The sequence below is a fragment of the Malaclemys terrapin genome, chromosome 18 (genome assembly GCF_027887155.1).
Source record: "Malaclemys terrapin pileata isolate rMalTer1 chromosome 18, rMalTer1.hap1, whole genome shotgun sequence".
NCBI lineage: Eukaryota > Metazoa > Chordata > Testudines > Emydidae > Malaclemys > Malaclemys terrapin.
The window spans coordinates 3,648,540-3,674,510 of NC_071522.1; the positions used below are offsets into that span (position 1 = coordinate 3,648,540).

Genomic DNA, 25,971 nt, shown 5'->3' on the forward strand with positions numbered 1-25,971 from the left:
AAGTGAGGTTCTTACCCACGAAAGCTTATGCTCCCTATACTTCTGTTAGTCACATAAGAAATGGTGATCCTATATTGCTGGAGCACTTTCTGAATAGATGCGTGAACATTTGGGGCCCAGATCTGGTCACATCTCCTTAACTGGCCAGAAAGGGTCCCTGTTGAGCAGCGTGAGGCACTCCTTCCTCGCCAGAACACTGAACATACGATACATGTTATAGCACTTTCTGACTCTACCAGTGATGATGGGGCTGCCTCAGTGACTCTGGTTATCCAAAGGCTGCAGATACTTGGGGGACTGGGAAGCCAGAGGAGTCAGACCAAGAGACTAGGAGATTTGTCTTCCCTCGGCCTATGCTGCTGGCTTGCTCTTCCTATTTTAGAGAATGTCATCTGGCCTGCTAAAGGCCAGTAGACAATGTGAGAGCCTAATCCCTGGCCTTGGGGCACCAGGAAGGCAATGAAAAGAAAACCTGGAAAGCATCTGGAGATGCACAATACAAACCTGAAGAAGGGAACCAGGATTTGAGCTAATCAGGGTACAGTTAATCAAGCTGGTACATGTTCTCAGTGGAAAGCCCTGGGAATGGTACATGGAGCTTTTAACCACTAGGCTGAAGGACCAAATCCAGCCCAGGTTGGTGGTGTCTGTGAAAGCCTTTACCATGTGTGAAAGCAGTGGTGGCTGCTAAGAGGCTTTTGTGAACTGAGATATTGGTCTCTGTCCAGTCCCTACTGGGATACACGTCCCCATCCCAAGAGCCTCCACCCCAGCTGGAATAAACTGACTCCCTTCTCGCAGCTTCAACACAGAGGGCAAGAACTGAGTAAACATGGGGAGTGCCATCTCCTCCGTCAATCATATTAGCATGTATGGTGTGGGGGGGAAGGAGGCGGGGCAAAGGGGGCGATGCAGTTTCCAATACCACTACCTTCACTGGAATGGGTGGAATAGTGATCTGAGAGTCTGGACTAACCAGAGATACTTTCTGTCTCCAGAGCTGTTGACTTGGCAATATCCTCAGCACTAAATTCACTATGGAGGAGGGGAGGGGAAAATCTGGTCATTGTTGAGTTATGTGAATGTGAAAGGAAAAGTCCTGAGGAATTAAGTCCCTTCTCTGCGCCTTGGTACAATTATTAGCCATAAATTCATAGGAATTCAACAGATCTGTTGGCTCATCCCTCTGCTCCCAGAAACTCATCCTGTGTATGACAATTTTAACAGGGATTCTATCTTCATTGAGAGCCAGGGGTCCCAGAAAAATGCTGCTAAAATCATGGTTGTGCTGACAGATGGGGAAATATTCCTGGATCCAATGAATTTAACAACGGTGATAAATTCACCCAAAATGGCAAGAATTGACCGTTATGCCATTGGGGTAAGTTCGGAATATCCAAAGACTCTTGTTCTAATCTGTCTCCCTGAACATAGCTGATATCCCTCATTAGAGAACAACAAGGGGGAGAGAAAGGAAAAAACTGACCCGCATGGCAACTTGGTAAGTGATGGAAATGAGGAGCATGTATAAAAATGAATAAATGGAAAGTAAAACTACCTCATTGAGTTAATAATATGATCAACAGGTAAATAAAATCCAACCCAACTCCATGGAGTACTGCAGTTTCAAGTCTCTTGTAGACTTCCTCTCCCAGCACTCACACCACTCTTTTCTCAGATGCCTTCACTCGTTCCGCTCTCTTTCCATGGCACAGCTAAGTTTCTCTACCTCACCATTAAGGCCTACGCAACTTCCATCCTCACTTGTACCCCACCCTCGTTGACTCCTACACCTTTGCTGTGCTCTGCTGTCTGCTCTGCCCAGTCATATTTGGTGCTTCCACTTCCTGCCCACCTGCTCTCACATGCGACCATTTTGGTTTGCTTGCCCTGTGTCAGGCATCTTCCATCTTAACATTTAAATCTCTCCTCCAGGGGCCCACTGCACTGTGTTCATATTGCAAAGTTTAATGTAAACTATAAAGCCAGTGGAAGCCGTTCAGTATATATTTTAAAAAACGCACTAAGGTAAGACAAGGGGGGGAGGGATAGCTCAGTGGTTTGAGCACTGGCCTGCTAAACCCAGGGTAGGTTGTGAGTTCAATCCTTGAGGAGGCCATTTAGGAATCTGGGGCAAAAATCTGTCTGGGGATTGGTCCTGCTTTGAGCAGGGGGTTGGACTAGATGACCTCCTGAGGTCCCTTCCAACCCTGATATTCTATGATTCTAAGTCCAGACACTGTCTTTAGTCATGGCATTGAAAGATGGGAATGGTACATCATGATTCCACAGGATGTTGGAAGGCCATAAGTCACAATGAATAGATAAGTTTTTAAAATCTTGCCTGAAAATCTATGGTTTTCACAGCTGAGTGGGGGGAATTTAGCCACGCAACTCGCATGGAAAGAAACAAATGGAAATATTAATTCTTTCTTAGTTCATCACAATCAGCTTTACCAGTCAGTGCTGCTGCTTGGTCCTTAGAGAGGTGGGGACAGCTTTGAGGCATTTTGCATCTTCACTGTCTACAAAAATATATCTTATTCAAGCAAAAAGTGACTTTAAATTTGGCAGAATATTTCCCCTTCAGTACCAAGCTTAATAAAAAGAGGCTTTCATGGAAATGAACTATTTTTTAAATTTTGAATTGACTGTATTTTTATCTTCAAAGGAACAAAATGTAGCAATTGGAGCTCAACTTTGTTCAATATTCTTATTATCCATAGCAGCTCCCCGGGGACTGGTAACTGGGCCACTGGCATCAGTTATCTGAAACAAAAGCACCTTGGTTCTAGCTGGTAATTTCTCTCTGGAGAAAGACAGGTTCAAAAGGCATTATGTATAGGTGAAGGAAGTTTTATTCTGTACATGGGTTTCAGGAGCAGCAAGTTTGGAGTTTGTGTGACAGGGAGAAGATAGAAGGTTTATTATGGAATTTTTACAAGACCGAGACACCAGAAATCAGGACACATTAATTCCGTTAGCAAGACTAAACTAATGGACAGTCTGGTTTCTAAACCAATTCAGACTTGTAATTCTTTAGCAGAGAGTTATATGGAGAAGCTTTAGCTTTTAAATTTGCCTCTTCTCTGCAGCTAGAATCTAGTTTTCAGCAGATATGACATTAGCCTGTTATGTGGAATTGTTTCCTAAAGGCCTGATCCTAGGAGGCACTGAGAACATCCAACTTATTGATGTCAGTCGAAATTTCAGCTGCTGTGAGCCCTCAGGAAGCTCACTGGACTGAGCCCCAGTGCAGATTGCTGGGGTTTTATAACCCCCAAACAGATACAGTTAGGTAAAGTCACCATTTTTCGATCGAAGTGCTGCTCTTCTTCATTGATCTTGGTCTCTGTCACAGGTGGGAGAAGCATTTAACAAGTCCAAGGCCCTAAATGAGTTGAAGCTGATTGCCACTGATCCAGATGAAAGTCATTTATTCCGAGTGACCAACTATTCAGCTTTAGATGGGCTCCTTTCAACCCTGCAGCAGAAAATCATTGCGATAGAAGGTGAGGACAAACCTCTGTACCTTGTCATCCTGTCTGAGTAATAACGAGAAAATGACTCACTAGGTCCTCTTCTGATTCTCAGGCACGGCAGGCGATATTACAGAATATGAGCTGGCGCAAACTGGTTTCAGCGCACAGATCTTGGACAAGGCAAGTACCTGCTGCAATCTCACTCTGGTAGCTGAGCGCGTGGTGCTGTTTATTTTGTGTTTGGGAGGCTTGAAAGAATTGATTCTCTGTATTTCCTACGTAATGACACACGCTACAGTTTGAGAACCAAAAGAGTCAAATCCCCATTGCGCACCGGAGCCTGTTTCACTGGTACCCCTTGATTACATAAAGATTTCACTTGTATGTGCTCGCTAGCTGGTATATCTGATTTCAGTGTCTAATGCACATATCAGCTCCTACGTGATAGTAACTGCTGTATCATTACCAAAATTAACTCTATTTCATGCAGACACCTCGGAGTCAGGGGGGATCTAGATTCTGTTTCCCACACTGCTGGTTTTTATCTGATCATAGGGTAGATTGCCTCTCTCTCCCACCTTGTGCCCAAGGATTTCAAAGCACTTTAGCAAAGATCAGTGTTTTCAGCCCCACCGCTCCCCCAGGAGCTAGACTGGCACTTCTATCCCCATTCCAGAGAGGGGAAATCTGAGGCACACAGAGGTGAGGCAAACGAGTATCATTCATTCCTCTCTTCTATCTTTCCCTATGTGAACTCTGCAGCAGCACATACTGGTTGGAGCTGTGGGGGCCTATGACTGGTCCGGTGGAGTTTTGCTGTACGATTGGGTAACCAAGACGGCCACTTTCCTGAACGAATCTAAAGAAGCAAAAGAAGCAAAATACGGCTACCTAGGTAAATAGCACCCGCCGCCACCCCAGGGACAATCTGATTAGGTGGTGGATCCAATCCTGCTCCCAGTATAGTTAATGGGAGGAGGTTCAGGCCAAATATACCAATGTGTGGATGGTGTTTAGTGGACAATGTGCCAGCGCTGAAAGCATTAAGAACAGCAAATCTCACAGGAACTGGCTGGATCTTTATTTCCTGCAGCTGGGAAAGGGACTCCGGGGGAAGCACTTTCCCTCTTACCCAGCAGCATAGTGGTCATTATCACTGATACATCATTATACACCATGGCATCGTTTGCATCTTGTTAATATGCATATGTTTACTGTATAACGACTCTCAGAATGATTGGAATTTTTTTGGAGCCTATGGGTAAATATTTAATGTGCAGCAGATTCAGAAGCTGTTTGCTCTCCAGTATCATTACAAATCTTGGCCTGGAATGATGTAAAATTTTTGCTTATTAACACAAGTTCTTTATAGCATCGTGAGTCCTGTACCTCCTGATATTTGACTTAGCTTCAAAAATCTCTCCATTTAGTTTTAGGTGCCCTGGACTGTGTCTCTTATATACCCGCATAATAATGCGTGTCCTATCTTCTCCTTGTCACATAAACCCCATGAACTTTCTTTTTCTGCATCCCACAGGGAGTATTGCTTCCTTCACCTTCATGATGGCTTTTTAACCTGTCAGCCTCCAGAGGCAATTAAAGCCAGGACCAACATGTGTATATTTCAGATAACCATTCAGGATCTGTGATTAAATGCTAGGGATGTGTTCAAAATTTTGTTGAGTGTTGCTACTGCAGAGCCATTTACACGCTGTTGCGACAGTTGTTGTTGCCCGTTGGGGCACTGTGGCTTCAAATTCAATCAAGAGACCAGGCATCACAAGCTGTTAAAAGGGATGACTTACGAGCTTTGTTGGCTTTTTCTCTCAGACAAGTTACCATCTCCTGTTATTTCCTCATCAGTCTTTTAAGTGAGATGGTATCAGACCAAAACCGTGGACCACCACAGCCTCAAACTTTGTGGATTTTTGGTTCCTGCTCCAGATCTAGATGTGAATTTCATTACCTGTGATGGGCCAAGCTAAAACCCCAGATCCAAAGTGTGTGTCATTGGCTTTTTGGCTCAGCGATAAAGCATTGTATTGATCATGTGTCATTTCTGCTCATTGTCTCAATGCACAGGGTACAGCGTGGCTGTGGTGAATGCACAAGACGGTGCCTGGTATGTTGCTGGAGCTCCGAAGCACAGCATGACAGGGAAAGTGCTGGTGTTTAAGAAAGATGGCTCAAAGCAAATCCTACAAGGAGATCAGGTACCCATGCTTTGCTCAGTCTTTGCCAATCAAGTGGGTTGACAAAGCACTAAGTACGGTGGAAATAGATGGACTCCACATGTCTTTATTGCAATGCAGCCATTACAGACCATTTTTCAGCATGTGCTTCCTCTAATCAGAACTTCCCCTGCATTCTTCTAGAGGCAGATCATCCATAAAGTTTTGGGGATGTTAGAAAAATTCAGACAACTGGTGTTGTAGATAGCTGAGGGAAACAACTGGGGAAAGGATGTGAGCCCAGTTTGGATAAGAGGGAGGTTTGAAAGAGGTTCAGATAAATGGGGTTAGACTATCATTGCATTCTGATACCTGACCCCTCAAAAAAAAAAAAACTCCAGTCACTCCGACTGGAAAAGGTATCCTCCACTGCCCGTTGTGAAATTGTTAGATAGTGATACTGGTGCTGTTACTCCGGTTACTGGGGCCCTCCTCAAAGATGCCTGCATTGTGATAATAGGAGTCATGAAATGATCCCTATATAGACAGAGGGACAGATGACTATGCAGAAATCTGTAGTTCTGTAAAGCACCCTGACAGGTGCAAAGGGCACCAGAGAAGGCTATTATTATGAAGTTATTGTTTGTTGAGAATTCCAGTGTAAAACCTGACTCTCTATCTGGGGCGCAGGTTGGGTCTTATTTTGGCTCTGAACTCTGCTCTGTGGATGTGAACCAGGATGGGGAGACAGACTACCTTCTTGTGGGAGCCCCGCTTTATCACATCTATGGGGAAGAAGGAAGAGTTTATGTGTATCGGCTTCAGGTAAAGACACTGACTTCAATAGTTCTGACTTGGTGGGAGCTTTCCTACCAGTTCCTTGAAATACTTCTGTTACCACATGCTAGTGGTGACAAATAAAACCCTTATCCTTGGTGCTTTCCCTGTATAGTCTCTCAATTATATCCATTTGGTGCCCATGCATAACTCGTGGACTGTCTTGTTGCATCAGAAGACCACAGAATGATCAGTCCTGTCTCATTTACTGGACTGTGAAAGAGAAACTCTGGAATAGAAATGGCAATATCTTTGTGGCCTGGTGTAGATTTATTACACAGCATGATGAGAAATAGAAGTTTGTGAAATTGTTTCCATCTCCCATCCCACCTATTGTTACGGACCCTGTCCCATAGAATGAAGCATCTTTCTATTTTGATTATTTTGTAGCCATTTTTTTCCATCCCCCATAACCACTCTGTGAAACAGCATTCCTTATAATGATTGTTTTAAATTAATATACATGTCAACTGCTGTTGGAACGGCTTCCAGGGGAGTTCCCCAAAAGTACTCAGTTCGTGTACAAGATGCACAGCATACAGTTCAGGAAGATGGTTCATGCTACATCTCTGCTTTGAAATCCAGTGTTATAAAACATGCTGTACCTACTGAGCTATTAAAGAGAAACTAAACTGAAACCAAACTTTATGAGTGAATGCAAAACTCTTGTTTAAAAAGAAAAATTGTTGAAACTGGCAAATCAGTAATAGAACACGGGATTGATTAGCCTAGACTAATACATATACTTTTTAAAACAAAATATTCGACAATCACTTCCTCCTTTGTTTCCTCACTGAGCCCTGGTGTTCTGTGTATACCTTGCAAGTGCTGATGACATTGCTGACACCACTTAAGCCTTGTCTACACTAGGAAGGTGACCTATTGCTGCTGATAGCTTTAGCTGAACCAGAACTGAACACAGTTTAACTGAAAATGTAGACCCAGACAAACCATGTTCAGCACCGCATCAGAAGCAGCTAATGAAACTTGCGTAGGGTACTTCTAGAGTAGCTGAAAGCAGCTGGTGGCCTCACAGCACGTTCAAGACATCTGTCAAAAGCCAAGTAATGCACCCCCCACACACATTGAGGCTTGTTCTATGAAGCAGTCTGGAGAATGTAATTTCATAGATTCATAGATTATAGGACTGGAAGGGACCTCGAGAGGTCATCGAGTCCAGTCCCCTGCCCGCATGGCAGGACCAAATACTGTCTAGACCATCCCTGATAGACATTTATCTAACCTACTCTTAAATATGTTCTCAGCTACTGTAGAGCAGACTGCAGACTTGGGGAATTGGCTATTGCTTTTACTTGGAAGGCACTCAGATACTATGGAGATGAGAGGCAGTATAAAATCCTACGGTGGCTATGTAGTGTTTGGATGTTGGTGAGTAGTGTAGGAGCAGCTGATTTCCAATGTTTTGGTTATTTTTATTTGTAAGAGTGCAGATGTACCCTGGCTCCTGCTCTCATTGACTCCAATAACAGACCTTCAGAGGAATTCTTTAATTTATTGTTTAAAGCTTTGTTGTTCACCTTCGATCCTTACCATTCAAAAAACAACAACCTGCTTTCAGGAGCAGCAGGAATAACCTCTTGGCTGTTTTTCAGAATGGTTACTTCTCCTGGGTGGGACACTTAAGTGTCCAGACACCATCTCCTTTTGCAAGGTTTGGGTTTACTGTGGCCAGCATTGGGGACATCAGTAGGGATGGATATGCGGACATTGCAGTTGGAGCCCCCCTTGAGGATCGACTTTCGGATTCTTCTACCTTTGGCAGCATTTACATCTATAATGGTGATAAGAATGGGATCAGGAGCACCTTTTCTCAGGTAGGGAGGAGTCCTGTGTGAATTGTATGTGCAATGAGGGTTAAATGTGGGGTAGGGGGAAGAGCATGTTCTTGTGGTAGAGGGTTCAGAGTCAGGACTCCTGCATTCTATTTTAATTTCTGACACTCTGTGCAGCTATGAGCAAGTCACCTGGCCGCCCCGTGCCTTGATTTACCCATCTTGAAAATGGGCATGTTAATAATTCCTGCATCACAGGGGTGTTTTGGCAATCTAACCCATGCTTTTATCCAGCCTGGTTTTCCACTTCTTGCACGAGCAGTTCCTTTTACTCTGGAAAATCACCTTATTACCAATTAAACAGTGAATCAGCCTTGAAAAAAGAAGTGGCTTGCTTGATAAAAGCACTGGGGTTTTTTCTTTTAATCTGAAACCAGCTTGAATTTGCTAATTTTCATGAGCCACCAGACTCAACTCATTCTCAGGTTTGCAGTTCCCTCTTACCAGAAATGCTGCAGACACCAGAGTATATCACTGGTACTCAAAAATCTCATTGTGTGTGGATCAAAAGATGCTCCACTGATGGTGAGTGCAGATTGGAGGCATGGGTGAGAAATGTGAAGTTGTGTGCCAGGTGACTTGTGTGAAAGAGACTCTGTAGGCTTGACTCAGCAGAGCTGCTTCTTAAGCTCAGCTGGCTGGCAAAGCCCTGCATCTTGGCAGGGGGTTAGACTAGATTTCCTTTGCGGTCCCTTCTAACCCTATGGATCTATGATTCTAAAGTGCTCACTTGAGGATGTGGCTTCCACACCTACCGACTAAACACCCTCCATTAGCAAGTCTGCCTGTCCGTTGCAGGAAGTGCATCTGAAGAAGTGTTTTTTTTACCCATGAAAGCTTAAGTCCAAATAAATCTGTTAGTTTTTAAGGTGCCACCAGACTCCTTGTTGTTGCAGAAAGTGGGAATGAGCGACAGGGGCTGGATCACTTGATGATTCCCTGTTCTGTTCATTCCCTCTGGGGCACCTGGCCCTGGCCACTGTTGGAAGACAGGATACTGGGCTAAATGGACCCATGGTCAGACCCAGTAGGGCCATTCTTAAGTGGTTAGTTCCCTATCCTGGATATGTCAAAAATATCACAGAGTGTCACTCAGAGCAGTCCCATGTTAACTGGAGAAATATCCCATCTTAAATGTGTTGATCTTTTCCTCCCACAGAGGATAAGAGCAGCTGAAGTTGCTCCAGGCCTCCAATATTTTGGACAGTCCATTGATGGTGGTTTTGACTTCACTGATGATGGTCTCATAGATATTACAGTGGGATCGTTTGGAAATGTAACTGTGCTCCGGTAGGTAGAGATTGCACCTGTACCCTAGATGTTGTTTAGTGGTTCCATTATTGTTTAAAGTATCACTGGGACATATATTAGTTATTCTGTTGATAAAAAAGTTTCCTAAATCTTTCTCTGTTATGTAAAGGCTTTAGGTTAAGTTAGAAACTTTCTTCCTTTGAACTTCCAATGCAGAAAGAACAAGTTACTAAACTTGAATCAATTGTAATGTAGGGCTTCACTGGCCCCTATCTTTGTGCTCACAATCCTGCATGTGCAGTTTAGGTCCATTAGACATGTAAATAGCTTACAGACTTCAGTCAGTACCTAGACATCTAAATGATCTTAAGGGGGGTGGGTACATTTCACAAGGCATGAGGTTTAATTTGCACCTGCATTTTTGCTCCTGGAAAATGAACTACACATGAAAACTAGAGAATTTGCACCAATATCTATGTGATTTGCCCTAGAAACCTGGAAGAGGTACAAGTACCCAGATTTACACCTGCAATTCAATTACAGGTACAAAAATGAAACCCAGTTTTGAAACTCTTCGCCCACAGTGTTGGTGGGTTCAGATCGTCTGTTCCTTTGGATTTTGAGATTTCACTGCATTCTTGACATTCCAGCCAAAGCTGGAAATGTTAGAAATAGACCAGTCTGGCCAAGCGCTGTTGGTCTGTTGAGATTTCAAGAAGGCAGAGACTATCAAGTGAAATAGTACAGAGCCAGTTTACAACCTTTGCTCCTTGTTGAGAGGTGCTCCTGGCATGTTTCCCCTGTAAAGCATCAGTCTGGAAATTATACTTATGTTAATCTTGTCTACTTGCTTATCAGTTCCTGTTCTTCCCCTCTAGCTCCAGACCAGTTGTCAGATTTAATGTCACTATGAGATTCACCCCGGCGGGAATATTCGTTTTCCATAACAATAGCATCATTACTGCAGAACTGTGCTTTAATATGAGCTCACCTTTAGAAGCATCCCCGCAAGGTAATGCAATGTGAATAATAATGAGACCATAAGCTGCAGGCCGGGGCTGTCATGAGGATTTGGGACTGACTCTAGAGGCTGTTCTGTACCGTAGATGTATAATGTTTCAGGGCCACATTCCAATATACAATTAAGGAAGAGAAATAATTTCTCTTGCTAAAAATCAAGGAGCCAAATTCGCTGCTGGCGTAAGCAGATGCAGCTCTATTGTGGCTGGGGAGGTTGCACCTGGTTATTCCAGTAGAGAATGTGGCGCTAAGTTGCTGTACTACTTGTTATCCCTCCAATCCTTCGTGATTGCTTATCCCTCACATCCCGGAGGTGCAGCTGTGATAGGTGCACTTGGCAGCAGCTTGACGCCCCACACAAAGCAAGAAGTTCTTTGGGTAGTGCCCTATGGATGTGCCACTTAGGCACAGGGGCACTAGTGCACCTAGAGTGGAACGCCCATAGAGGGACAAATCTAGAAGTTCTGCACAGGGTGAGTAACCATTTCATCCCGTTGCTCAGTTTAGCACGTTTGGTAATTTGTTTCATGCATCTTTAATCCTTTAATTCCTACTTCAGCTTGTGTCTTTGAGTCTAAACCTTTAAGATTCCTGTAGCAACGTGCCTAAACCTAATAGTGCATCTATTTCCCATGGTTTGTGGGCATCACTTTTTCCCCATACAATTTAGAGCTCTGATTGCACTTTGTTCACAGACTTTAGTTTCATTGATCCCATGAAGGGTGTCTCTGAATTTAAAAAAAAATCCCAATCTGTGCTTCCAGAGACTTGGCACTTACCCATTCGCTACACTGTGGACTTGGATGTGAGGATGAAGAAGAAGAGAGCCCATTTTGAGGATCAGAAGTCCACACTGAGCCAAGAAAAGCAGGCCAATGGACCTGTGTGTGCTGAGCTGCTGCTCAACATACTGGTAAGTGATTTAGGCGCTTAGCTCTGAAGCTGGGATGGAGTCACTTCTACCACAGTGAATGATGCCACCCCTGCATTGCACATCTCTTTTGAGGAGACAATTGCGGTAGCTCTCCTGGGAGCTCTCTCCACATAATGCTCCAGAAAAAAAAAAAAAAAAACAGAACTAGGTGTGGAATCTGCCTCAGAATGAACCTATCTTGAAGCAGCAGATAGATTGTGAAGGGATGGAGGTTAATTTTTTCAGCTAAACTTGCTTTCAGGTTCTAAGCAAAACAGCCAAGGGGAAACAGCTCCTTCTTGGAGCTGTGTGTCACACTTGTAACTCTAAGAGATATGTAGGAGGTCGTGTGGTGTAGACAAAGGATGGTACATATGATTATTCCCAGCTCTGCCACTGACTCCAGTGTGATCTGGTTTGAATCAGATCAACATTTCATGCTTCAGTTTGTAAAAGAGAACTAACGACACTTACATACCTTTCTAAATTACTTGGAGATCTATGTATGAAAAGTGCTATACAAGTGCTCGGTGTTATATTTCCCCCCCCACCTTCTTCCTCCATTAAGTAACTGGAAGCAGGCAGGACTCCAGCATAATTTTGCATAGGTTTCAGCTGACTGCTACAGCTTGCATGCAACACTTGATGAATAAGGGAAGCTCTGAGTAACTGAACAGGAAAATTTAATTCCAAGGCTATGCCTGGAATTCTGGGATATTGGAATGTTGGTCAAATGAAACGTCATGTCTGTTAGAAACAAGAATTTTAAGAACTGAAGCAAACAGACATTTCTGGCTTTTCACTCCTCTGTGCTTTGTTGTCTAATGGCATTTGGAAAGTTACATGTTAGGATATAGGCCAGTTATACAGAGAGTCACTGATGTACAAACACTACTTTACATTCTAACAGCCCATATACCTGTCATGCCTACACATTTTTCTTATTTTTGTTTTATTACAGCCGTGTGATTATGACTGTTTCTCTAGCATTACTCTCAAAGTCAGCTACCAGCTCTCTAATAGCAACGAGAACATGGATCATCCAGCTCCCATACTTGATAAATACCAGGAACCTGAGGCCTATTTTCAGGTAATAAAATACATTCCTAGAAGCAACTGGCCCTCTCACTCCCCAATATTCAAAGCCTTTATCCTAAGAAGTCTTGGCATTGTGCTTTTCTTAGCAAGTGCATGTCTTTTCCCTACCCCTGGCTAAAGGCAATATGACCTACAGAGACTTGAAAAAGGTACTTGCAGGGGCCCAATTTTCCCCCAAAGAGTTACCCATATCCGGTATGGAGAAAATCTAGTCCCTGGGTTCTTTTCCCAACTCAGCCACTGACTCACTGTGTAACTTTGGACAAGTGATGTTCTTCTTCGAGTGATTGCGCATATCGATTCCAATTAGGTGTGCGCGCGCCGCGTGCATGGATGTCAGAAACTTTTTCCCTAGCAGCACCCTCGGGTCGGCTGTGGAGCCCCCTGGAGTGGCGCCTCCATAGAGCTCTATATATGACCCTGCCAACCCAGCGCCTCCTCAGTTCCTTCTTGCCGCCAGTGACGGTCATTGGAACTGTGGCGTCTTGTTGAGAAAGCGCTCCTTGTTTCCCGAGCTCTATTTATTTAGTGTTTGTTTTCCTTAGTTAGTTTAGCACCAAGTGCAGGTCAGTTGTAGCAGCCTTCCCTCGCAAGAGACAGATGCAGCGATAGCCCTACCTCGACGACTGGCTGCTCAGGGGGCACACCAGGGAGCAGGTGGAATCTCAGATCCAGTTTGTCAGATCCACTTTTGAGAAATTGGGCATCCTCCTCAATGTGAACAAGTGAACCTTATCACCAACCCAGAGAATAGAGTTCATCAGGGCGGTGCTGGACTCGGCGCAGGCAAGAGCGTTTCTGCCGCAGACGCAATTTCAAGTCATGTCAAACATCATTCAAGGCCTCAGGTGGTTTCCGAGCACTACTGTAAGGGGTTGGACATCATACACTCCATCTTCCAAAGGTGGGGGTTTCCCCAGGTCGATCTGTTCGCCACCCACAGCAACAGGAAGTGCCCGATGTTCTGCTCCTCCCAGAATCACAGCCCAGGCTCGGTCATGGACACATTTCTGCTACCCTGGGGTGGCCGCCTGTTGTATGCCTTTTCCCCATTCCCTCTCATGCACATAGTTCTTCTCAAGGTCCACAGGGGCAGAGCGGAAGTAATCCTGGTGGTCCCACCGTGGCATCAACAACACAGGTACACCACGCTCTTGGAACTGTCAGTGGACGCCCCGATTGCGTTGCCACTCCATCTCGACCTGATCACTCAGGACCATGGTCACCTGTTCCACCTGGACCTCCAGTCCCTCCATCTCACGGCTTGGAAGCTTCATGGTTAAACCCCATGGAGCTTCTGTGCTTGAAACCTGTACGGGAGGTCCTACTTGGCAGCAAGAAACCATCCACCAGGGCTGCTTATCTAGCTAAGTGGAAAAGGTTCACTTGCTGGTGTGCCAGCATCACACACCTCCAATCCAGGTGCCTATCCCATTCACCCTAGAAAACCTCCTACACCTAAATCAACAAGGCCTGGCAGCAGCATCCATCAAGGTACACCTCTCTGCTCTCTCGGCTTTCCACCCAGGAGTATCTGGATGCTCTGTATTTGCCAACCCCATGGTGGGACGTTTTTTCAAGGGCCTGGAACGCCTCCATCCCCAGATTAGATGGCCAGTCCCTGTGCGGGACCTGAACTTGTCCTCTCCAATCTAATGCGGTCCCTGTTTGAACCGATAGTGACTTGCTCCCTCCTCCATCTATCGTACAAAGTATCTCTTCTGGTTGCCATTACCTCAGCACGCAGGGTGTCTGAGTTGAAGGCCCTCACCTCTGACCCACCTTATATGGTCTTACACAAGGATAAGGTGCAACTTAGGCCTCACTCAGCCTTTTTTCCTAAGGTTGTGTCACATTTTCACATGAGTCAAGACTGCCCGTTTTCTTTCCTAAGCCTCATGCCAGTAGTCAAGCGCAGAGGCTACACTCATTGAGTGTTCAGCGGGCACTAGCATTCTACATCGAGCACACTAAGCCGTTCAGGAAGTTCAGTCAGCTGTTCGTAGGGGTAGCAGACTGGATGAAAGGACTCTTGGTCTCATCTCAAAGAATATTTTCCCGGATCACGTCCTTCATCCGCACATGCTATGAGCTGGCCAAGGTCCCAGCCCCGGCACTTACGGCACATTCCATGAGGGTACAGGCCTTGTCAGCGGGGTTCCTGGCCCAGGTCCCAATACAAGAAATCTTCAGGGCAGCGACTCGGTCCTCAGTGCATACATTCCCCTCTCAGTATGCCATCATCTGGCATGCCAGAGATGATGCAGCTTTCGGCAGAGCGGTACTCCAATCAGCGATTCCATAACCCTGACCCCACCGCCTGGGTAAGGCTTGGGAGTCACCTAATTGGAATTGTTGCCGGCACAGGGGCCCGAGGACAGCAACAGTGGGGTTCGTTGCCCGGAGTGCTTCACGCCAATAAACATACTGGAGTGGAGAAACAGTCAAAGTTTATTTGAGATCTCAAAGTGGTGCAAGGAGACAGACAAGTCTCAAATCGAGCACACCAGCAAAAACAGTTTCTCTCTTTTTTATACATTTTACAACTAAGCCCCCCCTCTCTCCCCCTCTCTCTCACCCCTCCTCTACTCCCCCTCCCCTCTTTACCGAAGGCATGTTTATACATTTAAGCAACTAAATCATTCTAGGGCTATAAATCTAGCTTGTTAGTAACTTCTCCCTAAACAGTTACTTGGTCCTGTTTACCCTTAGTTTATTACCCCTTCCCCAGCTAGAAACATGCAAACCTCATCATTATTGTTTGGTACCTGAAATGAACAAGGTCGTAATTGCTAACTGGCTATTTACACATTCCAATTCCTGTCCTTGGTTGTTAAGGTCGATTAGAGTTAAACATGGAAGGGCAGAGTTTAAACATGGAAGAACTCTGGCTCAGGCAGGCATAGTAACCCCAACAGAATGGACATGAGCAATCACTTGAAGAAATAAAAACGGTTACTCACCTTCTTGTAACGTATTATTTGAGATGTGTTGCTCATATCTATTCCAGTACCCACCTGCCTTCCCCTCTGTCGGAGTAGCCGGCAAGAAGGAACTGAGGAGGCACCAGGTTGGCAGGGTCATATATAGAGCGCTGTGGAGGTGCCACTCCAGGGGGCTCCACAGCTGCCCCAACGGGCGCTGCTGAGGGAAATCTTTCTGACGACTGTGTATGCACCCACCTAATTGGAATGGATATGAGCAACACATCTCGAAGAACAACAGTTATGAGAAGGTGAGTAACTGTTCTTTCCTTCTCTGTACCTCAGTTTACCCATTTACTAAACGGGGACAGAACCCACCTCAATTGAAAAGGTGGTGAGGAGTCATTAGTTTGTTGGTGAAGTGCTTTTGCAGATATAAAGCTCTATCTTATGTAGTATTATTAAGAGCTATTCTTTGAATGAAGATTTCTCCATTAACAAAGTGGTACAATTTTCTATTTTAAAAGAGGTATTTTAAAATATCTTCTAAATTATATTTTGAAAAAAATCTAAATCAGAATTCGGGCGTTTCAGCTTCTAATTAGCTGGTTTTAGTATCATGGTCTCTCGTTTATATTTTATGAGCGGGGAAATTCTTATTAGCTAATTTAGCTCTATTTTTGAAACTAGTCAGTCTGGAATTTAAATCAGTTTCTGACAAATGCAGCAAAGCTCTACGATGAGGCAGCATTTTCCTGTTTATTAATATGGATAACTCCAGTCACAAATCAATATCTAATAACTATGCCATCTAGATGAATCAGGGCAATACTTTGCAATGAGTGCTCATTTACCATTACGTAGTAAGCAACAGAGGGTCCTGTGGCACCTTTGAGACTAACAGACCAGGTGCCACAGGACCCTCTGTTGCTTTTTACAGATTCAGACTAACGCGACTACCCCTCTGATACATTACTTAGTAGTATATTACTGTTCAGTTTGATCATCTGAGTTGTGGTAGTGGTGATAGACTGATTTGCTAGCAACCAAAGCACCCATCACCTAATGGTTAATTATCATTGGACTGCTATGGCAGTATCAGCTATAGATGCTAGATTTATATTGGAGGATCAAATTGCTGATTAAAAAATACTGGCCATTTCCCCTGATTTGGTTCTTCCAGAAAAATCAAATCAGTCTCATCTGTAAAACATGCAGTGTGTTTGGAACTGACTTGAACATATGAAACTTTAATTTTGAAACTTGTATGGCATTTCTAGAAATTAACTTTTCTAGTTTTTATTTTTTTTCATCTCTGTACCTTGTAAGAAAGTGATATTTGCATTTAAATAAATTGAGATAGGGAGAGAGTAAGTCAAATAATATGGTCAGACTGATTAAAAAACTAGAATAATATTTCAGCAATGAAAGGGGAATAATAAAAAAGTAACTTACACGATTCAGCCACAGAATGGTTCAGATGACTCCTAGTGGACGAATGGAAGGGTTAACAACTAGCATCTCTTTCTAATGTACTGAGAATGCTGGATTGCGAAGGGACCCAGAGGAAATATTCAGAATGCTGACCTTGTCACCATTGAAGGCATTTCATGTTGCTGTGAATCCTCCCATTAGTCCTTTTTCTGGCAATCCCATCATAATTCAATAGCAACCTGTTAGTGAGTCACTGCTAGAGGTTTCTTCAACTCCAGCTTTGCCCCTTAGATAGGGTTATGCGAATCCCTGGTTTTGGGGAAAGCGTTCTTGTACATGTGAGTGTACGTGGTTTTTAATATGCTGCCTCCCAGAGGGGAAAAAAAAAAGAGGGGGGAAAAAAGTCCCATTAAAACCAGAGTTCTGACCAACTTGTCTGACTCCATCACAGTGACTCCCACTCCTCTCTCTAATTTCAGCTGCCTTACAAGAAGGATTGTAATAACAAAGCCACCTGTGCTGCGAACCTAACCTTGAGAAGTCAGACTCAGTGAGTTGAAATGGTTTTATTATACAGATTTCGTTCTTGGTATTGCTATAAAATGACATATGGACTCTGTTAAAATAATTTGTGTTTTTTTGTCTCCCTTTGTTACATTAACATTGATAAAGTATAACCCATCTGTTTTATGTCTCATGCCTGCTTATAGGAAGAAATTAGTGGTGGGGGACACCAAGGAGCTGACCATGGACATTTCTCTAGTTAACAGCGGAGATGACTCCTACATGACAACCCTGGTCTTGAAATACCCTAGAAATCTACAGTTTAAAAAGATGATCCCAGAGGTGAGATCATGAAGTGGCTGTCTGGTTCAAAACCAGGATGGTAAGGAACAGCCAGGGTCAGAATCCATTGTTATTCACTCACTGCCCAGGAAAATTCTCTTGAAATAAATGCTTATTTTCCAAGGATGTCTTTTTGGCCAGTGGTAAGATGTAAAGCTCATCTATAGGTGCTTTAGTAATAAATCAATGATCAATAAGACACATCATACACAGAAAAATAGGTAAGGCTCTCTTGTATACTTTTATCAGGAGTTATGCATGAGTAAACTGTATTCTTTCAGAAGCACTGTGGCCTAATGGACTAAACACAGGACTGGGAGTCAGGAACTTCTGAGTTATAATCCCGACTGCCTCTGACTTGCTGGGACTTTGAACAACTCATGTAACATCCCGTCTCACTTTTCCTAATGAGGCTATTTAACTACTGATAAATGTTGTGAGAATTTTTTTCTTTTATGGGCTGTACAGAACCTTTTAGTGATTTGAGATCCAGATAGTTCTTCGAGTGTTGGTCCCTACATGTATTCCATATGTGGGTATGCATGCACACCGTGTGCCTGACTGAGATAACATTTCTAGCAAGTCGGGTCCGTTGGTTCATGCCTCCAGTTGTTTTCCTTGTGCTCTGAACTGAGAGTTTACAGGGTGCTAGGGACCAATGCTGCTCTAGTTCCTTCTTACTGCTGCATGGCCTGAGTTGGAATCCTGTGTCCGAAGCTACTTCCGTGTTTATTCTTCAAAACCTGTGTATATACTGTAAATATTTTTGTATTATTCTTAGTAGTGTTCATTTGTCTAGTTAGTGTAAATTAGTCCTACCCGAGTCCCTGACTTGGGGAGCTTTTCCCAATGAACAAGGACTATGGCCAGAGACCAGCGATTTAAGGGGGATCTTCTGCCCTGGTTCCTTCTCTGTGAGCAATAAACACCAGTGTTGCCTATACTGCCTTGGGGAGGCTCACATCTCTGCTAAGTGCAACATTTGTCGCTCCTTCCCTCTCCAGAGCTTTGACTAAAGAAACATCTCATGGAGAAAACCTTGAGACCCAGACCTGGGCCAAGGCGACCAACTTGTACAATGGCCTCAGTGAGTGAGCAGCGCCCCTCTGAGCCTGAGCACAGGAGCTGAGGCCAGAGCTGCTAAGAATTGATAGGCTTCTCATTAGGAGCAAGGAGCACTCTCAAACGCAAGGAAAAATCTGCTCCTAAACTAAAAGATCCCTCCCCCATTCTGTCCAAGTCTGGTGAGTCCTCGTGCACAACTCCTAAGGACTTCGGTCTGCTCAGACCTCTTGGGCATGAAGGTCTGGTGCAAGAGTAGGGATACGTTGGTACTAATTTGGGTTCCGATACACTAACCAAAGGATCAGCACTGTCTGGGAGCTACAGACTTAGACTCTGCTCTGGTGCTGGCCTGCCCCTGCAAGGAACCGCTGTCCACTATAACTAGGGATGCGCCGGATCTGTCGGTCCCAGCCATTGGAACATCCTGCACTCCAGGACAGACCTCTGGGAGGAGATGGAAATATTCCCTATTTCCATCAGCCGGAGCATTCGTCCACCAGTACTGATGACTTGCCGATTGAACTGGAGCCTACCTCCTCGTCTGCTGAGCTGGAGGCTCCAGAAGGTTTTAGATCTGTTCTCCACCCAGATATGATTATCCAGGGGACCAGTGGTACCCATTGCCATGAGATCCCCCTCAACCAGTTGAGACTTCCTACTGGTATCATTGGAGTCCATGGGATCCCTATGCTAGACACTCCAGATCTCTGCATGAATCCCACCTACCCTCTCTTTGCTGACACCAACCAGCTCCTTCAGGGTACAAGAGAGAAAAAATTGATCCAAATCTGCTGGGACCAGTGGTGCGGACAGGTGAATCCTTCCCGATGCTAGATGAGGGGGTTATTCAGTCTTCGCCATCCTTGCCTGAGGTCTACAGGCAGTATCAAGAGCTCTTGCAGTGGGTGGCAACTGAGCTCCAGATCTAACCCAAGGAGGTACAGGGTACTCAGCATAGATTCCTGGACCTTCTGCCGTTTTCTGGTCCCAGTCAAGTGGCCCTTCCTGTTAACAGATTAAATTAAGGTTTGGGGTATATAGGAAGGTTATTTCTGAGTTCAGGAACACTGAAAGCAAATACTAACTTCCTAGTTTCAGAATTCCTGAGAACAGATCTTGGGCTAGTATAAGCTTTGGATTTATTCAGTATGTTAAGGCCATAATTACAGCATGATGAAAAAATGTAAATGAAATTCAAACACTGCCTTCATGTTGCATGAGTAAGCCAGCCGTATTAGGGTGTATTCAGCAATGGCATACATAAAATGGAACAGCTGAAAAGTGAGTAGTGTTGTAATGCATTAAACTACAGCAGCACAAAGGGCTTGCTATTGCTAAAATATAGCCAGAACTAAAGAGTCTGGGTCAGTTAGTTTCCCCATTTTTCAAGTTAAAACTGATGAGACTTTTGAATTACTTTATCAATTTTTATAAGGGACAGTTAGTGGAGGTCTTGAAGGACTGGACTGTCTTCAGGGCAAGGCTATAATCTGTATGTTGGGTTCGTTGCAGTGTTTTTCTTTTGCAATATATGGAGACCATAGAGTAACTTGAACTTCTTTTAAAACCAGTCAAATGTGGGTATTTGTTATTTATCTCCACCACACTAATCCAACATGTTTAATGTAAATAAAGTGTTCTGGCAGCTTGAATCAATTTTGCCTGCCTATAAAAGGCGGTTTTTTTACAAGACTCATAGCCTGTATTGAAAATACCTGCTCTAAATGCCTAAAATGAGGCCTGAAAAGAAACCATAAACGGAACACCTCAGTGATGTTATCAGTGCCTAAATGGAGAACTCTTGTGATCTCCAGAACACCTAACTCCTGATGTTACGTATGGGAGTGCACAACAGAACGAGTTGAATCTTCCAGTCTGTTTTGCTTCTATATTAAAAAGCATTCCTACTATTTTGACAGCCATCCTCTACTGTGATTCATTGTGATCAGCCAAAGCCATCTGCACATTTACTCTCGTCCATGGGCTGCAAGATTGGACACCCAATATTCAAAAACACAATGGTAAGTCAAATGTCATTGTTTCCAGCTCTGTTCTCAGTGTTTGTTCTATTTTCAACAGCTGCTCTTGCACCATTATCTTTGCAACTAGGCCATAGCCTCAACTAACTCTCATGTATGGAGGTCAGCACTCTAGCTGACTGGGATATTTTGAGGATCACCCAGGCCAGTAATGCATTCTGTCACTGCATGTCCTGTAACCCTGGGGTGCCTTAATGCTGTGCTGCTGTGGCTCAGATCCCTTACACCAGTAGCCTGCCCACATGCACCAGGCCTCACTCTGGCTTTCAGCAGTTTAGTTACTCCTGACACCAACAGCCCTTCCTGTCCTGAGTCTCCCTAAATTTCTGAGTTCTTAACAGGGCCGGCTCTGGCTTTTTTGCTGCCCCAAGCGAAAAAACAAACAAACAAAAACCTGCGGCGCGGCTGGAGTGGCAAAGCAGGGGGTGGGGGAAACTGCGGGGCGGCCAGAGCCAGGGTGCAGGGGGACTCCCTGTGCTGCAGACGTGCCCCGGCTAGCATGGGAGAAGGGGAGGGAGTGGGGGGAGAGAGAGAGAAGGGGGGGCGGCCAGGGCTTCAGCGGGGCGCTGCTCCGGTCGGCGGGGAGGGAAGGACGCGGGCTGTCCTGCTGGGCTTGCTACAGACCTGGCACTGGCTGGGGCAGACGGAGCGCGCAGCCCGCTCCCAGCAGGGCGCTCCCCTCCTCCGCACTGAACCAAGAAAAAAAAAAGCAGCCATGCTGCCCTAGGATTGGGCAGAATTTTGCTCGGCTGGTGCCTGGAGCCGGCCCGGTTTTTAACTACCAGACACACAGACTTTCCCCTCCTGGTTTGTCACCTCCGAAGGTGTGAAATCAGCCCCACAGATACCATCTTACTTTGGTCCCCACACAGTTTGCACAACAAAGACCTGCTTGGAGTAAAAATAAACAAAACGTCTATTTCATAGAAAACCCACTGATTCAAAGATGAAATAGTGAGATAGCAAACATGCAAGTGACCCAGTAAATATAAAGATGCAACCTCAGGCTTTAAACATCCATATTAGATTAAAAACCCCTTTTTCTAATACAATTTACCTATTGCCTTTGAACAGTTTCTCAGCATACCCCTTAACTACATTTGGTGGGGGGCGAATCCAGCATTCACAGAGAGCTTCCCACCTACAGGCTCTTCCAGTCTCTGGATAGATTTCACTTCAACCCCTTTTATTTTAAAAGGGTTTGCAGTTTTATTTTTCAGTTCATTATAGATATTGAAAAGTGGGAAATTGCAAGTTGTCTCAGTGTTTTACCACAAACTCTAATGACCCATGATTTGTCTGTTCCTGGGCTGTACAATGAAGAGTTACTTGAGTCCGGTTTTGTGTAAACATCTGGCTTGGGAGGTGCCTCTCCCTATCTGATTGCTCACCTCCCTGCTGTGAGGTGGAGCCAAAGCTTATGAGCACAGTTCTCTATATACACAAATTCATAACCATAGTCTCTATACGTATCTCATGATGACCATCAGTTTCAGAACAGTAAAAGCTTCTGTAAAAGACCATACTCGATATACTTTTACAGTAAAATAACATAGTATGCAATCATTTGGTTTAACTGCTTCTTTTTAGGGGTTTAAACCCTCTATTCTCCCCATGGGGTGTCTGGACCCTGACTGTCACACTAGCCATTTGCATATATCTGTTTCTCGGCTGTTTTTCTATTATACATAGTAATATGTACCACATATTGGAGAGAAATTTGGACAATAAAATTATCTAACTAAATGTATTTTAAAAGTAGTACAGCAAGAATAAAAAAACATTTGCATACAGGTCTGTCTCATCTTATGCGCATTTAACATGCGCGATTTCAGCTTTACGCGGTCGGCAAAAACAAAAAAAGAGAAAAATAACAATTTTAATACTGTACCTGTAGTGCGGGCGATTCCGCCCGCCATTACACTCAATGTAATTTTGACTATATGCGATTTTTGCTTTACGCACTGACTGCGGAATGTAACCCCAGCGTAAGATGTGACAGACCTGTACGTTCATTTTGCTTTTTTTGTTTAATAATCTTTCTTCATAATAGGCATATTTTTCAGTGATTTGGCAATTAGATGAAGCTTTATTTCCAGATCAGACTGCGAACATCACTATTAACGTCACAAAGTAAGAAATGCCCTTTTCCACCTGTCATATTATAAACAGAAGAGAAAACATAAGTCACCTATTTCCTTAATACTTCTCCATAAACAGCCTGTGGGAGCCAGTTCCATGGAAACCCTACTCATCCGTCCCTCCCTTCGTTTAGAAATATCCATGTATGTACAAACTATTCCCCTACCTGCTGAGGATTATAATTTATTTTCTCTCTGGAAATTAGAGAATGGGAAAGCCACCAAATTTATTTATTACTTAAGCAGGGTCCTGATTTCCCTTTTTCCTGCAGGACACCTATTACCCCTTCTTCATCAGTAGGGAAAATAGTGTATACTTTTTTCAAAAACACAGGCCCAGCTGTGTTCCTGAGTGGATTTTTTGTTGAGGCCCAATTGATTTTAGGGAGGCAAGGTGTGGTGGGTACTAATTCCTTCCACCCACTTCACTGGGGTCTGGGAAAGCACGTTTTCAGAGTCCTTTGCTGTCCTATTCTTTTGGGACGGGGGAAGTCTGTGACTGCTTTCTAGGGGGTTGAGGGGAAGGCAAGCAAGCCTTTAAAAATAAAAAAAGCTGAGGCCATATTTATACCCAAGTAATCGGCACAAAATTGGACTTGACCCATTTGTCAACATTTTCAAACAAGATAGGAATCTAAACCTATGGTTTAGCACCTCAACAGCTGGCCTTAAGTGTGGAAAATAAGGAATGAACAGGTGCTCAGCATCTTTGAAAATCAGGAAACTGATTTTAGGAAACTAAAGATTTTATTTGACTAACTTTAGGCAGCTAAATCTGGAATTTTTGCCTTTCAACTCTACTGCAAGCATAGTTGAAGGGGAAGGTTTTTGTATGTTTCTACCATGCCAGCAAGCTTCTTGCACATGTGGGAGCACCCTTAACTATGATAGATGTGAGCATTGCTGTATGCTCACATATTGCACTTGTATTTGAAATATGGGGAAACAGGAAATGCTAAAGGAAAGGTCAGAATTCCTACCACATTACATTTATGGAGTTCAGACCGCTAGTAGCTCTGTGAAAGCTGCTCTTGACTGTACAGTGGCAATAATTCTTTTCATTCTCCTTGTATAAAGTCACTGTCAGCAGATGTCAAACTATAGAAGCTTTAGTGACAGGGAAAAAAATTAAATATAGTACAGGTAGATAACTAAATGTTATCTTTTACCCTTTATTTTTAGTGTAAATGAAAATAGCACTGCTTTGATTGAAGAACACATACTTGATGTCAGATATGCTTTGACTGCAGTTCTTACCAAGTAAGTCTTATGGAGTAGCCAAGTGCTATTGATATTATTAGGACATTTACAAACCTGTTTTGGAGGTAAAGTGAAGTAGGGGAACCTTGTTAAGACTACAGGGGTAGGCAACCTGCGGCATGCGAGCTGATTTTCAGTGGCACTCACACAGCCCGGGTCCTGTCCACAGGTCCGGGGGGTTCTGCATTTTAATTTAATTTTAAATGAAGCTTCTTAAACATTTTAAAAACCTTATTTACTTTACATACAACCATAGTTATATATTATAGACTTAGAGAAAGAGACCTTCTAAAAATGTTAAAATGTATTACTGGCACGCGAAACCTTAAATTAGAGTGAATAAATGAAGACTCAGCACACCACTTCTGAAAGGTTGCTGACCCCTGTATAATTTGTTATTTATGAATTGCTGTTCCTCTATAAAAAGGTTAATTAACCTTATTGTTTAAGATAGTCAACTATTGTTACTAGAATCACAAGATTACTGTAATTGCTAGATCCTAAGATTTCTTACTTTGTGTGTTTAACAACACTATAGATAGTTGGTGGTTCCCATTTTGTATGAGTCTCACACATCAAAAGGGAAGGGAGAAACTGAAAAATGTGATAGTAAGACCACCTAACTGGCAGGGAAATTCAGGGGCATCTCTAGTACCTGAAACTATTTAAATAGATTCTAGATTCAAGGGGGGGAGGAGAGAGAGCTCAGTGGTTTGAGCATTGGCCTGCTAAACCCAGGGTTGTGAGTTCAGTCCTTGAGGGGGCCACTTACTGATTTTGTCCCAGATCCATACTTGGTCCTGCTAGTGAAGGGAGGGGGCTGGACTCAATGACCTTTCAGGGTCCCTTCCAGCTCTATGAGATAGGTATATCTCTATATATTATTATTTATTATAAGATGTTGTCCCTTTAAAATAAGTGTAGATAAACATGACTTTCACTAAAACTGGATGTGTGATATCTTCCCTTCTCTTCTATTTGAGGGATCTGTCTCTATCAGTTACAGTGTGAACTAATTTGCAGCAATAACAATGCAAGATCCATTTAGTTTGATTTATCTGTTTGTCTGCAGGCCAACTCCAGTAGTATATGTGAATGTTAGTCAAGGACACTTTGAGACCAAAGAGTTCCAGTTTAATGTAGGTACAAAGTTAATAACATTGATGTAGTTGGATTTTTTAGGGCCAACCGTTCACCCTTTCTCATCCTGTGCATTTGCCTTCGTAGATCAATGGGGAAAACCGCTATGGCGCTCAAATTGATTTAGAGATTTTGGTTCCTGTCTGCATACAAGGTCATCCCATTGCAAGAATGAAAAATGTAACAGGAACACAGGTATTTTTATTTTATTTTTTTTAACTTTTTCAATGTGCGATTCCTCTTCCACAGACTTTCAGGAGAGCAGGTTTAGACCCTTACTGATAAGTAAAGCTAAGATTATGTCACTGAGAGTGTGAAATCTGTGACTTCCAGTGACCTCTGTGACATTGGGGGCCCCGAGAGCTGCCCAGCAGCTGTGGGTAGCGGGACCCCACAACTGACTGGCTGCCGCCCCTGGCGGTGACCCCTGAGCTGCCACGAGCAGCTGGGGCTCCCCCTGCAATGGCAGAGGGACCCAAGCTGCTAAGTGGCTGCAG

At 43.8% G+C, this 25,971-nt stretch overlaps 1 protein-coding gene across 1 annotated transcript in view; it reads left to right on the forward strand.

Annotated features, from left to right (window-relative positions):
• The window catches only part of ITGAE (integrin subunit alpha E), a 60,359-nt gene that overhangs the window by 19,197 nt on the left and 15,191 nt on the right, over positions 1-25,971 (forward strand). Inside the window, exons 14-31 of the mRNA XM_054008711.1 lie at positions 1,228-1,381; positions 3,362-3,512; positions 3,595-3,662; positions 4,245-4,377; positions 5,565-5,695; positions 6,344-6,478; positions 8,104-8,325; positions 9,503-9,633; positions 10,473-10,606; positions 11,379-11,527; positions 12,489-12,617; positions 17,463-17,533; positions 17,694-17,829; positions 20,814-20,915; positions 22,987-23,066; positions 24,257-24,334; positions 25,407-25,473; positions 25,562-25,669. Of these exons, the coding sequence (XP_053864686.1) occupies positions 1,228-1,381; positions 3,362-3,512; positions 3,595-3,662; positions 4,245-4,377; positions 5,565-5,695; positions 6,344-6,478; positions 8,104-8,325; positions 9,503-9,633; positions 10,473-10,606; positions 11,379-11,527; positions 12,489-12,617; positions 17,463-17,533; positions 17,694-17,829; positions 20,814-20,915; positions 22,987-23,066; positions 24,257-24,334; positions 25,407-25,473; positions 25,562-25,669 (2,179 nt within the window). The remainder of the gene's footprint in view (positions 1-1,227; positions 1,382-3,361; positions 3,513-3,594; positions 3,663-4,244; positions 4,378-5,564; positions 5,696-6,343; positions 6,479-8,103; positions 8,326-9,502; positions 9,634-10,472; positions 10,607-11,378; positions 11,528-12,488; positions 12,618-17,462; positions 17,534-17,693; positions 17,830-20,813; positions 20,916-22,986; positions 23,067-24,256; positions 24,335-25,406; positions 25,474-25,561; positions 25,670-25,971) is intronic.